The sequence below is a fragment of the Oxyura jamaicensis genome, chromosome 12, assembly GCF_011077185.1.
Source record: "Oxyura jamaicensis isolate SHBP4307 breed ruddy duck chromosome 12, BPBGC_Ojam_1.0, whole genome shotgun sequence".
NCBI classification, from domain to species: Eukaryota; Metazoa; Chordata; class Aves; order Anseriformes; family Anatidae; genus Oxyura; species Oxyura jamaicensis.
The window spans coordinates 3,270,646-3,288,540 of NC_048904.1; the positions used below are offsets into that span (position 1 = coordinate 3,270,646).

The 17,895-nt window shown below is 44.7% G+C and overlaps 1 protein-coding gene across 6 annotated transcripts in view; it reads right to left on the reverse strand.

Annotated features, from left to right (window-relative positions):
* Positions 1-17,895, reverse strand: part of FBLN2 (fibulin 2) — a 113,431-nt gene that overhangs the window by 74,500 nt on the left and 21,036 nt on the right. For 5 of the 6 annotated variants that reach the window (XM_035337646.1, XM_035337644.1, XM_035337643.1 and 2 more), the window contains exon 2: positions 3,213-4,680. In XM_035337646.1, coding sequence (XP_035193537.1) covers positions 3,213-4,593 — 1,381 coding nt within the window. In that variant the 5' untranslated portion in view covers positions 4,594-4,680. Of the gene's footprint in view, positions 1-3,212; positions 4,681-14,689; positions 14,692-17,895 lie in introns of all 6 variants that reach the window. The other variant, XM_035337645.1, reaches the window with a different exon arrangement.

Here is a 17,895-nt window from a genome sequence, read left to right on the forward strand (position 1 = left end):
GGGGGGGGGGAAGCCAATTAAGATGAAATTTTAATATTGATAATTTGAAGGAATGAAAACCTAAAATAAAGTTAATCCCCCCAAATGCAGACAGATGAGAAAAGCAGGAAAATACAATTACATGCAAAAAGAACCCAAACAGTCCCCTAAGCAAGCCCTCCTCTCCAAGGCAGCCACTGCTGGACAGGCACAGCCACATCCAGCCCCCCAGGCTGCCTGCATCACCCCGTGCACTGCAGGCCCTCTGCAGTCACACTGTATTCACAGCGCCCTAAACACCCTCCCAGAGCTGGGAGCAATGGGGGACAGCTCACATTGCACCCCAGATAGCTAGGCAGGACCCAAACCCACCTTGAGGCTGACAACGTGCAGCATCTGAGAACAAGGACATGCCCAAGGGCCCCCAGAGGTGTGGCACAGCTTTGTTGCGAGGCTGGCAGCCCTCGTAGAAAACAACAATACAGCTGCATGGGTTTTAAAGATGAGAAACTAATGTATTTGGCAATTCTGGCAGATTATGCCACTACATAGTTACAATACATACATAAAATTTATGCTTTTATTCTACACCTGCAGGCAAAATTAATTTTTCTTTCAAGTCTGACTAATATCTTCGCTCACCCTCTATCACCAGCCCAGGAGTCACTAAAGACACGGAAGATGTATGTGTTTTATTATGTGAAACATATGGATCTACTCACATGAGTCACAGCCACATCAGTTAAAACAACAACAACAACACAAGTGAAAACACAGCAGTCCCTAGGCAGGAGCGCTGGAGCTAGCCATGTCAAGGGAGACTCCCGGTTTTAGGAAAGGTCCTGCAGTTCCCTTACAATGCCTGGGCAGACCTGTTCCCACCAGCTATTCCCTCGAGAAGGGTGGAGCTACCTGGCTGGAGTGGTGCAGAGCACCAGCACCCTTAGAGCTGCACCACCTACAGCTAAACAGCATGCTGTGCCCCTAAGAGCTATTTTTATTTATTTATTACTATATTTAAAAAATATTGTAAAATATTCTTTATATGTGTGTGTATATATATATATATATAAACTAAGGCAAAAATGACATCTGATGGTTTCCAAACCCACTTACCTAGACTAGATGATTTGCACCTGACAAGACATCCATCATATTTTATCAGTGTCCAACAGGAATCATGACCTATTCTAGACCCCAGCAAGTCCTCTATCAGCCAAGAAGTTCCTGTGGATGACAGACTGAAAACATCCTGAAGAGACTACAAAATGTATCAGGTAACTCTGCAGTCAAGCACTTTCACCCCAAAAAGGCTTTCTTAAACCCCCCTTATTGAAAATTTAAGGATGTTCCACCAATCCCTCATTTTTGAGAGGGGAAAAAAAAAAAAAAAAAAAGGCAATTTGATTTTAAATAGATTGGGGTTAAATTTCATTAGTCCTAACTCAGACCTAAGTATAACACAAAGTCTTGATGCACAGCTCAGTTCAAATACTGTGTTAGGCTGCAACAAAAATAAGGAAAGAGCTTTAAGCACAATCTGCTGGGTAGTACTGACTGCAGCTGAACTCAGTGCACAATTTCAGCAGGTGCTTTTTGCCATTTGCGTTAGCACAGGCACAGGTGTTATAAACAGATCATTTTATTCAGGTTACACCAACTTGAAGGTTGGAATGAGTTCACTTCCCCCTTTGCATCATCAGCCAGTGACTCCTGCTAGGTTCATCATTCACAAAGTGAAAGTATCTAAATGTGAAATAAAATGGGTATCCGTGAAAAGAAGGCAGCCCAGAGGTAAGGCTTGGAGCACATTAACTATTCATCAAATCACTTTCAACAGTCTGCATCTGCTAACAACATCCCTTTAGATGGTATGTGTGCTCAGCTAATGTTTTTTCATTTCAAGGCATTGGGTTCAAACCCTGCTTTCTGTGAGGCTGCCTGGCATGTTGCTGTAATGCAGTGAGGTTCTTCAGGTAGGACTGATTTCTAGAGCAAGGTTCTGGTGAAGTCACGTCATCAAGGTCTGGGTTAGATGTAGCTGCTATCAACGATTGTGAAGTCAACATCTACAATGAAAACACAACTGCAAGTAGAAGACAAAGAAAGAGGCTACCATCTTCTTTCGTGGACCCTGTATATCTTTTATTTGGTAAACAGGGGATGCTGTTTGTGGGGACCATTCTAGGTTCTTCATCTCCAAGTCTGCCCACCTCCTATCTCCCTTACACTTCTCAAGTAGATGGACTAGGCAGCTTAAGATGTATAATGGCTACCTAGACAACATGGGAAGAAATATCCCTGTCTAGAGAGCAATTAGTATTCTTGATAGTTTGAGTTCTTTACTCACAGTCTGAGTTCTCATGAGAACATTTTGTGCTACATCTTGAAAAAGGAGATATTACTCTTGATTTGATGAAAAATGAATTGGAAATACGAGCTGTATATGTGCTAATTTATAGTGATGAAGTTTGCATTCATTACAGTAATGAGCATTGCATAAAGCATATAATCAACATTCCCTGCAGATGTCAAGAAGAATCCAGAGGCAGAGAGGAAATACATACACTTGCCACAGTTGATCATAAACATCATAAACTTCCAGCCCCCAAAAAAGACAAAGCAAGAGGCAGTCCTTTTTCTTCCTACTGGTCCACAGTTGTGTTTGAATGTATCTATCAAATTCTTGCACTAACAAGCTTAGACAGTCTTTCAGCCATAGGATAAATATTGCAACAAATGCTGTAAATATTTTTGTAGCATACACATTGTCTCCTAGAAGCACAACTGTTTCACTCTTTCCCCCAGTAAAAGACAAAAGCTACAAATCTGATTACATTCAGCTGGTAGCTGGAGGATCCAAGCCGATAACTAATTAAATCCAATTCCTTTTCTATACAGTAAAATGTTTTTTAACATCACATTGGAAATGAAGAAGAGCAAGCAATGGAAGGAAAAGGTCAGATTTTAACAAATCATCACCTGAAATAAAGTTAAAACACCAGAAAGTACAGTCCACAGTCTGTGAAATCAAAACAAGGCAGGCAACAGTGAAACAGTAGCTACTATGTCAAAAGAAACACAAACCATCTTTGGAAAGAGAAAAAAGGTAAGTGGAGATTTGCTTGACTTCTTGTCCATGTGGAGCAGAAAGAATAAAAGAGAAATGAATATGAACCAACATTATTATGTGTAAATGTTATGTAGACATCTACACTAGAAGTAGTTCTTACCTTCTGGTAACCTAGGGTTGGCGTGAATAGAGTTGGGGTCCCCATCTTCCTCGGGATGGTAACGATAAAGCGTCTGTGACTGCTTTTGGGATGACTGACTACGATCTTCCTTTAGAGCAACGGGGGGAGAGGTTGTGGCACTGAACTTTACCTTGGGGAAAGCATTTCCTTCTTGTGTTTCATGGGAAGATTTTGCTGGACTTGGCTCTGTTAAATTCACTTCTTTCAAGCCTAGATGAATACTGTTTCCTGGGTCTTCTTTTCTGGCATGCTTTTTCATTTTAGAGTGTGGGGCTCTTTCTTGCTCATTCCTCTCTTTGTCCGCTTGCTTCCCCTTGGGTCTCCTCTCTGGCTCCCCCAGGTGCTTAGGGGTCTCAGTGGTGGCCGTGGTGTGCTCTGGAGGAGCGCTGGTGGTTGCTGGTGCTTCCTTATGTGTCACTTGCTGGGGGTATGCTGCAGTGGTGCGGGGCACCCTCTTTCGCTCAATTCTTTCTGTGGCACTGCGAAATTCAGAGGGCAGCTTAGGTGCTGGTGTGGTGAGTGGTACAGTTGTTTCCTCGGCATATGTATCGGCCAGAGCTGAAACTGAAGGAGCAATGCTGGCTGGTAAGTAGTCATAATCCTCACTTTGCTCTTGGCTGATGCTCTCTTGCTCAAGGTGGGAAGAGTAGCTCCTGTATTTTTTTGGAGATTCCACCTGGGTGTTGTCTCCTTCTGGAGCCTCCTGGTCGTAGCTGTATGGATCATCGTAGTGCCTCTCTGGTTCGTTGTCTTCAGTGTCCATGGGACTTGCAGTGTTTAAGGCGAACGTGTTACAGTCTGGAAGCTGGTAGCACATCAGCTCACCGCCAGCATTTGGGCAATGGCAAACCTTGCACGGGGGCATGTGGAAGGTGTGCCCTGCTACGTACTTCTGGCCCTCGTGGAGGCAACCTATTCTTCCACACTGAGGGCACCCGTCCGCTGGCACCACCGCGTCAATGCAGTTTGGAGGCAGCTCCGGGCACAGCATGAACTGACAGCTGATCTTGCCTCCTCCCTTGGGGCACGAACACTCGGTGCTTCCAAAGTCCACGAAGTAAGACTGCCCTTCGGGTACTTTGCCGTTGATAAAGCCCACATTGACGCAGTCATAGTACTGGTACCCTTCGCACGTGCAGCCGTGCTGCAGGCACGTGGCGCAGCACTCGCCGGGCTCCAGCACATCCTCGATGCAGTTGTCCAGGGGTTGGCACTCGGCGCCCGTGCAGTCCCTCTGTGCGTGGGAAATGCTGCTGCACAGCAGCACGAGAAGGATGGCGTTCAAACAGCTCAGCTGCCAGCCCTGGTACCTACCCATAGTCTTCCCAAACAAATACAGCTGCAGTCCAAACTTGCACATTTAAGAGCTGTTGGTTTTCTTCCTAGAAGGTTGTAGACTCAGCTCCGAATCTGCAGTGTTTTCCCAAGTTACCTTTTCTCATAGATCCTAGAGTTATGAAAGAAAACTCTGTTAAAGACTATATTCAGTACATATCCTGTTAAACATTAAAGGTCTTTAAAAGTTGGGACGAAATCCAACATCTGGAAACCTAAGTATGAAATTAATCATAAAGCCTTCCAAGCATTGTAGGCACAAAGCTTGGAGTTGCATGCTCCCCCCCACCCTCCCTTTTTAAAAAGAAAAGAAAAAAAAGGCTGTTATTGTTCTATTTTTAATCTGCTCACAATATATATATATGTTAAAATAAAAAGAAGGTCTTTATACTTCAATGTCTTTTCATTAAATCATTCTTTCTAGCTTACAAGAAAAAGAGAAGAGATTTTTTGGCAGATAACAAACAAATGCTTACTTCCTCCTCTGTAGATGCAAATTTAAGATATTTAATCTTCATGTTTTAGTTACAAAGACCCAAATCTTAAAGATCTTTCATCCCAAAACTTAGCCTTGAGACTTGAGAATTTGTCTGTACATATGTTAACTGAAGAGTTTTCTTCTGCCTCCTTCCTTCATTTAGCAATCGTTTGCACTTCAATCTTCAGCATTAACAGTTATTTTTCTTGCCCCAGCAGTGCTAAAATAGAACGTCTTTGTATATTGCGGTTACTGTGTGGTTAAACGTTGTATTAGCTATCCTGTAATACATATTAGAGGCCGGATCCTCAGCTCACAGAAGTTGGCTCAGCTCCACGGCAGGCCTGTAGCACACAGGGGGATCGGCTGAGCACACTGCAGTTACAGCAAATACACAACAGACACTTACACCAACTGAGGATACGCCACCAGTGGCAACCACTTCTATTTCTCCCAGCACAAGTACTACTTTGCTTTACACAGATTTGCTACACTGGGTACAGAATATATAAAAATGAAATGAATTGGCATAATAAAAAATTATTAAAATGTGCTGAGGAAAAGAAAACTGTTTGCTTTTTAATTACTAAATCCTTTGACCATAGAAAAGTTTAACAGTTAAGGGAAATCAGCTGTTGTCCTTCACATCAAAAGCATGCTCAAAAACTTATACAAATAACAAGGAAAAGTAGATAAAACAGGAAAAAAAAAGTTTGTGTATAGAATTTTATAGAATTTGTGACCCAATTATTTTTCCAGAACCCCTCCCATCATTAAAAGTATACAAATAAAGACCCTACATCTTTTATCTAGGGGGTTAAATGTAGACATATCACCAAGAACAATAAACCACACACGCAACAGGAATCTTGCCAGAAAATCCATTCAGAAAGATTACTTCTCCCATTCAAACTGGGCTTCCAGCAAGTCTGCTTAGGCACTGCTGGAAAGCAGCCAGGCCGTGGGAAAAGCGTGCCTGTTCTGATAAGATACGGACAAACTGTGCTAAGAATTTCCACAGTCCTGGAATTTGAATTACTTCAGTACATTGTACAAAGATACAAGTCTTATAAATGCAGGGTGTTGGGGTTTTTTTACTACTAATTTGAGTATATGAGTTCAGTATGCTGAAGAATACTGGCTGAATGAAAAATAAAAGTACCAGAAAGTATGCTAATGGCTTGGAAGAATCTCACTTTTTCAGAACGGCTCCCCAAACTAGGATATTCTGTACAAAGGAGATTTTTTCAATATGTGGTGCTGAAATTAATTCTTCAGAGTCCAGCCTGGGAATTAATAATTTATCCTACTTTCAGCAGCTTTTCCAGGTAATCCAAGTTTGTAATAATTACATCTCGGTAGCTGGGGAATAATGAACAGAAGGACAATTAAAGATAAGCTCCTTCTGTAAGGATCCCAGAGCGGCGTGCTGTCACCATCCCCTCCCAGTGGTACCTTATGGATGCAGTGCTGCGGCACATTAAGTCCTTTGGTCAAACTCTGCTTGCCGGAGTGCTGCTGGGGGCAGCTGCCCGGGCTCCCCCAGCCCCAGGACACCGATGTGGGCGGTTTGCGCATCGTAGCCCCGAGCTTGGCCAGCCTCTGTGTGCATGAAGGTAGGGCACAGCACTGCCTCACGTAAGGGACACGCACCTCATTCACTTCATATCCGAACAACAACTGCTCTCAGCCAACTAGTGCTGTCCTGGCACAGAGCAGTCCTTCAGGTAAATGGAGCAGGATGCTCTGTGGACGGTGTTTGCCTGTCCTGTGTGTATATTCAGGCTTCCCAAAACAAACACCCTCTTCTCAGGCAGAAACTTGAACTCCAAACAAGAAGCCCCCAAACCACCGCCTGTCCTGAGGTGAGAAGCACAGAGCCATTGATAGTTACACCAGCCTGCCTAGTACTTCAAGCACAGCTGCAGGTTTACCACAGGACCCGGGAGCAGCCGGGCTCTTCCTAGCACCTCACAAATACAGGCCTGTTTTCCTGGAGGACACTACTTGACCACCCTCCCTAGTATTGTTACCGCCACCTCCTTTCTGCCCAAGGGTTTGCGTGCTTGTCCCAGTTGCCTCTAGTTTTCCTCCCTTCTTCTCCTTGCTCCCTTCCCCTCGCCCACAGGGAGGCCTGGGGATTTCAGGGCCCTGTCCTGCAGCAAGCCCTGTCCCTGCTCCCCTTGTCACGCTCGCTGCCTTGGTCAGCCCCCTGTATCCGTTCTTGTTTGATTGTTTCCACATCCCTGAACATCCAGCTTTCATGCTACTGACCTCAAACTGATAAGGCCCAAATCCTTATAAACCCTTTTTCCGTTGATAACACCACAGTTTTCCCTATCCTCAGGCTTAATTTCTTCCACCAGAGGCTCCTTGTTTCTGGTGTAACGATCCCAACAAAAGTATCTCTTTTTATTCCTTTAAAGCACCACATTTTCCCTCTGCTTTCTCCATCTGCTCCCCACACCCATGGCTCCCCCCTGCCACCAACCCATCAACTTGCATATCAAAGAAAGATTCCCAACTCCAGGCACAGAGAAAGGCAGCTCTGAGCGGAGCTCACAGACACTGAGCCCCACTGAGAACAAGCTCCGAGTGGAGCGTGCGTGCCCTGCCCGGCCCACGCAGCGATGTGGGACTGCCTCTGGATCTGCGCCCGTCCCGCTGCTGCGAGCGGGCTCTGGGGAGAGCAGCTAATTACTTGGTTATGGCAGCAAGAGCCAGAGCTGCGAAATGAAGGTGTCTGTTCCAAGAGGGAAAAAATGCACCATCTCTAGAGGATAAGAGGAGTTTTAATACCAGGAGATATTAATGCAGACATTTCTTTCCGTTAACTATTTTAATGCTTTCTTCAATGTCCCTTTATGTAACTGGGACAATAAGAAAGGGCTTCATCTAAACAACAAGCTAGTCTTTTTATTCCCAGCTCTGTACTCCACCCACTCTTAGTAATTTCACTGGCTTCTGCTGCTGCTGTTGGTGGGATGTCACAAGTGAAACCCCACACACCTAACACAAAGGTTTTCCCAAAGTCTGTGTTAGTGGTTTTACAGAGCTCTACAGCAAGATAACACAAACATCACCTGAGTCCTCATGCATTGCTTCGTTACCCAGCACGCTTCGATTTGTGTCCTTCGTGGAATTTCCTAACCTGCTGGGCTGCGCATCCTGCTCTGCTTTGGTTCAAGTGCTACCCCTGTTGGCTTTAGTGGGGTCACCTGGGCCCCTGTTAAAGCAGCCCCCCACACAGAGCACCCCGAGGAAGCATGTATGCCCACACAACTGAGGGCCAGTGTTCTGGATGGCACTGAGTTCCTCAAAGCCAACAGAAGTAAAACTGAGCTTACAGAGGATGGTCAGACCACAACGGCATTCCTTCCTCGTCAGTCCCTTCTTTAAAACTGATTCCTAGGACAGACAAAACAAATACACTTCATAGCAAACCAGCTTAAAAAAAAGTAAGACATGAAGCATAGACACATGTCTTCATGGAAAAGGAAATGAGAATGCTTCACATTGCAGATGAAACCAGTATCTGTGCGACAGGGCATCAAAGGCTAACAACAGTAACCACCAATTCCTCTCTCCTGAGGGAGGGAAGTGAATAGAACAAAGCAAGATTTCAAAATGCTTACTTTGATTCAATCTGGGGACAGAAAGTTATAAATTCATAGATTTTTGCAAAACAATATACTCAGAAAGTGATTTACTTGAATCAAAGTCTTAACATAAAGTCAAAATGAAGAATGTTGACTTGATTAAAACAGTTCAGTATTACTTGAAAATGCTGATGAAACCAGTGTGTTCCCACACAACATCCAGACATTTTAAATGTGCAACATCTTTAAATTATGAGGAGTATTTTATTGGGAACTTTCTTCCAGATGGTTTCATTTCAATGCTAAACCAGAAGGCTTATTCTAGGTAAGGAAAGGTGACAAGAGGCGCTCTCCTTCAAAGACTTCACATGGACATCACCTTTCCTTGGGAAGGCTGTCCCGGAGATGGCAGAACTGCAGAAGGCGTGCATGTGTGAAAGAGATTCTGCAGGATCAATGCAGCATTCTATGAAATGTTCAGTGAAGAAAGAGAGGCAGACATTTCTAAGCAAAATAATAATAATAATAATAATAAAAATAAAAATAAACAGAATAAATTCAGCCCACTGCATGAGATCCCACTGACATCCAGCTTTGAAGAAGTATTTGTGATTTAACCAGTTGTAGATCCTTGCAAACAGGCTTTGGTGGAACTGTTCTTCTCAATTCCTCACTAAATTGCCCTTTGCTATAACAGTAAAAGCAGAAAAGCTCTTTTGATATCCATCTCCGTCTGAACAGTGCGCAGGGCCAGATGCAAGCCTGATGTGAAAGCAGAAGGTGGCAGACAGCTGCACCGTGCCTCCTGAGCCCCATGCAGGGCGGAGCTGTGGGGTCTGGCCACGCTGTTTGGCCACTCACCTACATCCAGCTTTCACACGCATAAAGAAAGAAGCCTTCCCGTGCACTAGCACAGCTGGCAGCAAACGAGGAATGCAGCAGTGGCACTCACCGCCAGTGCACAAAGCACCAGAGCATGCAGATGCCATTCCTCCTGGTCTCCCAGTGCTACCCAGTCCGAACTGGCTCCCAGGGCCCAGGTGCAACCTGAGGGACCAACCACAGCCCTGGGCTGTGATGCTGAATCTCTTCTCTATCACATCAGTCAAAGCATTCCAAAAAGCACAGTGGGAAGCTGAAGCGCATGTGCACAGGCACACTGTACAACAGGGCTAACGCATTTCGCCTGTCTATGTATTTTAGCACCTCTCCCAGCCAGACCTCTCTGGTCTGCTGCAGCTGCCAGCAGCTCTTAAATGGCTGCGGTCATAGCTGAGACTAAGGGAGGAAGAAGGGAGGGGACGGAAGGAAATATCAATTTTAAAACAATCCCTTTTAAATGCAAGAGAAAAATGGAAATTTGTGAGACACTGTTCTTGTATGAAAAACAGAAAAAAAAAATAAAAATAAAAAAAAACCTAAGCTCAGTAACTCCTGGCTCGGCTGTGCCAGCCAGTGGATTAGCTCTTCCTTTCACACCCTCTCAATCCGGAAACTTGTGATCTCACCAAGCACTGGAAGGGATTGCTGCTGGCTGCTCCCAGCCCATCTCGCTAGCAGAGGTAACTAAAGTGCTATTCACCAGACGGATGAATGAAAAGGGGAGAGATTTCCTTTGCAGCTCTTATGCAATATGCAGTGCGCAGAGCCAGACCTTTCTGCCTGCTAATTAATGAAACTTGAGAGGAGCTGAAGCCAGCCTTCTCACTTGGGGCACCTGGGCTGGGGGGAAGGAGAAGAGGGGTAGGATAAACCCCAGTGCAAATCCAAATCCAATAAGCTGCCTTTTCTTATCGAAAGTAAAGCACAAGATGCTTAGTCACTTCAGTGTTGTCAACACTCCAGTTCTTGGCGAAATCAGCCAGTTTTCAGAAGTCATAGCTTTCGCAGGCAGTTTCCCTCAGCTTTATTTTCAATAAGAAATCAGTTACCGTAAACCCCCTTTTCATGGAAAAACTTAAAAATGGACGTTTGGGAGCCTGGAGGATCATTACTTAATTCAACAGAGAACTCAAGAGCGGGACAGACCAGGAGCAAGCAGCAGAGATCAAAACTCATGCGGTTTCCCAAGAGCGGCTCCGACAAGCCCTCCCTTCCCCACACACGTACCCCAGACAGAGATGCTCCCGGTGCTCTCCAGGACATTCCCCACGTCAAATCCGAACAGGAACCCGGCACGCTGCAGTAATGGGAAAGCATCACCCAAGGCATTTCAGCCGAAGTAGCCACGCATTAGCTGCAGTGACCGGGCAGCTCTGGCACACGTTCCTCCAGAAAGTGCAGCTTCCTAATCCATTTTTGAAGAACTGGGGAGTAAAGGCAGCCTTGTTCCAAGTGAATGGCAGGGCAAAGAAAGCTGCGGAGGGGAGAGTTGTGTCTTGGGTGTAGTGTGTCAGTGCTCCCCCTCATCCCAGCCCAGCACAAAATACCAGGGCAGGTATTTGGCTCACTGAGCAGTGAAATTCTGTGTCATTGGGAGGCGCCACTGCAGCAGATCCAAAGTGACTCAGTGGGAGGATGGCAGCTGCAGGGAGCGAGGGAGAAACGACTCACATGGGGGAAAGGAGGGGAACAGGAACGCCATCCCGCCCCATGCACGTGGAGGTGCTGGTCCCCATCCCAGCTCTGACATGCTGGTCATGGATGGCTCAGCAAAGGGGCTGTGCGTGGACGGGGACTGGAGCAGCTGGAACAAGCGCAAGAGACCTGAGACTACCAGAGCAGGGAAGATGTGGCTTCCCTCAGGATGATGCAAATGCAGCAACCATGGACAGGAGGCTCAGCATGCACTTGCAGCCAGTCCAGGGTCACGCAGCTCTGCAGCAACAGAAACCTAAGTATTTCATTTTAGTGCAATATATACATATATATACACATCTTTAACATCACCAAGTTTTAGGTGACTGTATATGCACCTCCAAAACACAATTAACTAATCCAGCTATTTTCACAACAGCCAAAAAAAATCTGGGAAAAGATAAAAGCAAAGTCAGCGACAGCCATTCAAAAACATTTCCCAAGGCACAGCCAACAAAAACTTGTCAAAGCTCATAAGTTATGAACTAATTTGCACAGAGAGAGCTCTTTTGGCAGCGTGCAGGCAAAGCATGTCCCTGGGTCCCACGGCACCTCGAGCAGCCACACACATGTGGAGACAGCCCCAGGGGAGGCGGCGGCACAGCTCCAGCATGGCTGTGCCTCAGCGGATGACACCGGCACCGATTCAGTGCTCCAGGCTCAGGTGAATGTTGTAAATACTCTGAGGAGTGAAGGAAATAAATTGTTCTCATTTGCCTTAAGAGTTGCACTCCTCCCTTCCCACTCAGGAGAAACAAATCCTTGCTTCCCATAGTACTCCCCATTATTCAGTACTTTTTGGTGAACACCGTAAGCAACCAAAGCAGAACCTGCCCGTGTTTGGTCTCATAATCTCGCTCCTCAGAAAGCATCCTTTCAGGTCCTGGGTTACAATTCTCTCTCCCCTGTCTTTCCCTAACTTCCTCCCGGATAATTCAGCCCTCTGTCCCTTCCCACTGCCTCCCAGAGCTCACATATCTCCCTCTCACTGAGGCACAAAAGTCTCAAGGACAGCAGCGTGCAAGATCTGAGCAGCTTGTTTCCAGTCACTCCCCAGTCCCCTCTCACCATCTCTTCTTTCTTCGGTGAAGTGCCTATGATGCTACTTACAACTTTAAGCAACAGATTCAAGCTTTGCATTTATTTGTTTTCTCAGTCTGGTTGTTTTCTTCATCTTCCACTACACGAGTCCAGCCAGCACTCTGCACCTCACAACCCCAAGCAGTGACGGAGTCAGTAAGAGATCTCTCACTGAGAAGTGTGTTTGTTGGATCACCTGGGCATTAAAGAGAAGCACATCTGGATACTGTCTACCTATTTCAGGCCACCTGTCTGGAACAGTTGAAAATGAAAGTTTCCCCCACACTAAGATACAAATTAGGCATAAGAAAGCCCCTACTTTTTAAAGGACAGCTTCGCAAGCAGCAGTTCCTGCCCTGCGCACTGCCATGTGCCACTTTGGAAATAATTAATTACTGTTTTCACTGAGGGAAGAGTGAAGGGAACTGCAACACTGTTTTCCGCAGTGTACCTGTGAGGCAAAACCGCTCACCAGCTGGGGTGGCAGCTCTTCTGCTGCCTGAACTTCAGCCGCAGAGCTGAGGACCTTGGCTTGAAACTCTCCGGAGTAACTTGGGGGTTGCTTCTGTCCACCAATTAATTCCAAATGATGGCCACAACAAAATGCCAACACACTAATTTTGTAGTAAATAATTTTTCAATGAACGTGTCTTGGCGTTGACGTTGGCATGATTAATAGTGGAACTCTACCTGCTGTGGTGAAAATAACACAGTGCAGTGAACATTTTATAATTTCTTACGATTTTTGGTTCACATTTTCTCCACAATAGTTATACAGCACTCCATCAACGTAGCTCTTAGTCCATGACACTCATAGCTGCTGTCTACAATCAGGATTTCCCTAGGAGTGGGCTGTGACTCGTGCCATTTTCCCCTCAAAATGCACAATGATTTTTCACATTGTAGTGAAATCCCCCAGAAAGGTCTGAGATCAAACTCCTTTCCTTTATGACTCAACAGGATCCAAATCTGTCCCTAAAGAGAGCAAACACACTCTCAGTAACCAACTGTAGCAACAAACCAACTCCTTTCATGAGCCATGCTCTGCTCCACAGCTGAGAAAATACATCTTCTGCTCCCCCAGCTGCGGAACGCACCTAGCTGAGACTTGCATGCCAGTAGGTGAACTTCAGCACACCCCTGTGCTCCAGCTTCCAAGTAACACTTGGAGGCAGCACACGAGGTCCTTGCTGCCTTGGTTCCTTACACAGAGGGCATTATCCTGCCCTATTCCTCTGAATAAAGGCTGGGGAGGGGGAGCTGGAACAGGGAGCAGGTGAAATGCTAGCTCAGATTTACCCATCGCAGGCACGCTGTAGCCTGTGATCCTTTTCAGATTTTGGAAGCATTACTCCTGTGAGTATCCCATGAGTTTGCTGTGCTCTGATCTGAACAGAGAGGCTTTCTGTCAGAAAGAAGGGACAAGAATCAGCAGCACAAGAAGAAACACCTGCACTAACCACCACTTTTATCTCAAAGGCTTGTCAGGAGTTAGCCTGGTATGAACCAAGAGCTTCATTGCGGGACAGGCTGCACAGGCCTCTGCTGCCAGAGGCCAGTCTGTGCCCAGACCAGCACGCAAGGACCATGGATACAGGATGAAATGGAGATGTAAAAGATAAAAGGGTGGACGATTCTCCCAACACAAACTGGCACCAGTATCGCTAAACAGTCATCTCCTTTTCCTGCCTCTGCTCAGCCCCATTTTGTGGTTTCCCAGTCCTGTGGGTTTCTACAAGCCATGAAGAAGGACACAAAGTTTAGCAATCAATCCCAAAGACAGGCTGGGTTAAGGATTTAGCCTTATAACTTTCCACTGAAAACTGTCCAGCTATCAAACCTGGTAGAGCATGTGCCCAGACATCTTTTGGTATGAAGACGAATTTGGGTTTATTTTGGCACTTACATACATGCCCTCTCTCCACCTGTGCCACGAGACACCAGACAGCAGACAGCACATCTGTACCGAGCGGACTGGATGCACGAGGCACACTGCCGCCCGGAAAGTCCAGAAAAAGAAACAACGATCTGTCCTACAGGAACAGATTCCTCTCATATGGTGACAAAAGAAATCCCAAATCAGTCATTATATATACCAATTAAATTCTGTAGCTAGAGCAAAAAAATTATTATTTTAATGGAGAAAAAAAACTAGAACATTTGGTTAAAATGTTCTCGCGGAAATGTTAATTACCACAGGCATTAAGCAAACGGAAATCAAAGCCTACCATTTGTTGAGCACTTTGAAAAGTTTTAATGCAAAAAATGTGCTTGAAAGAAACCTTCAATTTTTCCTCATGAATGAAAGCAAATCCCTGTAAATGAAGCCTACATCTATCATGCTGCTAATCAGTCAGCAGCCACAGATGTAATCCATCAATCAAAACCGCTCCCGTGCAAACTTTCCATAAAAGATAATGGAATTAATTTAGTTTGCTGGATACTGAAACGTGAAAAGATGCCTGCTCTGTTATTTCATCTTGGAGCCCCCCCATTCAGAGACGACAATAATGCCAGATGTAACTAATAGAAGTTACCCTCACAATACCTCCCATCTCCTACCCTGTGTTTATTCTTCGCTGATTCTCCAAGACTGAAGAGTTGTGTAAAAGAAGCCGGGAGTTGCTGCACGACTCCTGCTTTTGGGCAGCAACCTGTCCTGCACTCCCCTGCCTCAGCACGAGGGCAGGGAAAGCTTTGCTCCGCCAGGGATGGGGAGCCCTTAAGGCAACGTGACAAGCAGCCAGGGTTGTAGGCACCCAGAACACACGCACAGCTGCCTGAGAGCTTTTATTGTACCTGCTGTAGCTAGCACTCAGCTATAGGAACTGAACGTGATGCTGACCAGGAACATGTCTTACAGACAGACCTGCCAGAGAGCATCTGGATGGACACTGCCTTGAGCCCTACTTCCCCTCCAAGAGATGCTGAGGCCAGTAATACTAGCTCATTTACTGAAGACTAAAACCTAGAGAAGCATTCTGGATGAGGTAGCCTCATTCGAACTCATTTGTAACCAACACCAAATGGATTTCAAGCTATTTAGGACTGATAATGAAATGAAAGCACTGACTGGTACTCTGAAACTCATGAAAGCAAAGTATCTAGTATTATTTCATGCTCAACATACACACATACACAGAAACATATAAAGGCATGTATTTCTTGTACTCCCCTGGCACGTGAGGATAATTTCCTGGAGCTAAGAGCACTGTTTTGGGGTCTATTTTTGGTAGTCTGTACAGAATCTCACACTGACACAGGCAGTGATGACAAACAGTTTGCACTGCATCTAAATACATTTACTCAGCTTTTGCTCTCAGATGCACGTATGCAGTTCTTCTTGTGGTCATAACGATTTGTGGTTCTGTACAATATTTACCCTACAAACCAGAATGATATTAGAAGAGCAAGTCTTGTTTACTTTGTAAGTTATACATTACATTTTCTGTTAACAGAGGAAGCTAGTATGGTTTGCTGTGTAAGTGTGCAACCCATACTCCAGAATATTTCAGGTTATTGATGATCAACGAATACAAGTAAGCCCATGATAACCTGCAAATAAAGGGAGAACATAAAAACTAAAAATTTTGGCAATCCAGAAATGCTGATACTGCAAAATTTGGGTTTGTTCTAGTAGGAAACATGCTATGTTTTTTTTAAGATATTTAGCAAAAATGAAATTTTATTTTAACTGTTGCCCAGAATAAAACAAGTCTCATCACTTTGATGGAACAAACATCCTTTGAAGGAACAAACCAGACTTTCTCCAGCATTTATGAGAAAAGGTCAGATCCTTTCAAGTATACGAAAGGGTAACCCATCTCCATCTTCTTGTATAGGATTCTGGGATTTAAGTAACAAGAATACTTCTTTCCCTTGGACAACATATTTTGTTGCTGTGGTGTTGTTCTTGGTACATTAAAATTTATATATGTACTCTGGTCAGTGTTTCTCCTGTAAGGGGAGGAAGCTATTTTATTTTCCAGCTAAAGAAAATCTACAACTCTAAGATGATTTATGCATGGGGAAAGAAACCATTAACACAAAAGATGAAGAATGAGCTGATAATCACCCCCTTCTCCACAGTCCAGCACAAGACTGGCAAGAAAAATTAAGATGACGAAGTCACGAATATGCAAAAGATAAAATAAAGTATCCTAAAAATCACAAAAAAAAAAATAAAAAGAAAAAAAAAAAAGTAAACACAAGCGATTAAGACTACAACATATTGTTCACAGTGAGAGCAGAGGTATTCCAGCTGTCCAGCCTTCCCTCAGACTCCTCTGCTAGTGCTGCCACAAATACAGCCTCGGAGCCCGCAGTAACAAGCAGCCATCCAGCAGAAAAAGGCACCTGCAGAGAGCCTTCCTGTGGCACGACCTCACCTCTCCCCGGGATGATTTTAAACACTCTGGCAGCCCAGTCAGACGTTCACAACCACCTGACTGATTTGGGAGGTTGGGAGAGGGAGGATTTTCATCAGAACCCAATCATTATAAGGGTACTACAACTTTTGCAGAATCATTTCTAAATGGAAGCTGCTGATACAGTGATCTTGGGTAATCAGAGTGCAAAGAACAAGAACAGAGGGGTCCATGAATGTAAATTCTCTGAAGAACAAGGCTTTAGTTTAAATTCAGTTTTCTAGAAGTTACCTCAACTGATGAAGCTGCTTCTACAGTCAGTGAAGAGGTGGGTAAAACTTCAGAGGGCAATCAGTATTATTTACAGTCCATTGTAGGATGTATGGATTGCCCCCTGGAAGTGTGCTTGTCTTTACGCACCTTATGAAGACCTTAGACAATTACCTTATTTTCAGGGAGGTAAAGCTGAAGAGCCTGTGATTTTTCAATCCGTGAAAGAAAACTTTACAAGGAATATGACCAAAGCTTATAGAATTGAGAGAGAGACATAAAGGGAAGGTGAAATTCATTCACCAGGCCTGGACCACCGAAATGCATCGGCCAGTGAAGAGAAAGCAGTCATTCCCCCAAAATGTTAGCTCGTAGAATCTCACTAGAGCTCTGAAAAATGATGGAGGTTCATCATCCCAGCAGATCCTGTCATTTAGAAGAATGGAGAATGAAATTGGTGCAACTTCTGGCAGTTCTCACAATCCACTGTTTGACCTGTATGACTAACTTTTATGGGGGGTGCAAGATGTGGATCATGATGGAGATGTTCTGCTGAGTTCTGTAAGTATAGCTGTATTACACACTGATAGGATAACGACTGTCAGGATTCGAGTCTTCATCACTTCCCCACTATTCTCAGAGAGCCAAAGCTCTATAAATCAGATAAGGCAGAACTGGAGACAAAATGAAGACATTGCCAATCTATCTGATCATAAATGTAACATGTTCTTTTTATGCAGAGACTGCTGTCAGTATATATTGACCATGTTATATACTCACCAGTGCCTTCCAAATCCTCATAAATATGATTTTCCCTTTGGGATATTTAAGTAAAGTAAATGTTCACCTTTAAAACAATGTTAAGCAATAGCTTTCCACGTTACCTTCCAATGCATACTACCACTTCAGCCTACAGACACTGTTTTTCCTTCAGCAGAGGATTTCAAGTTGTTTGA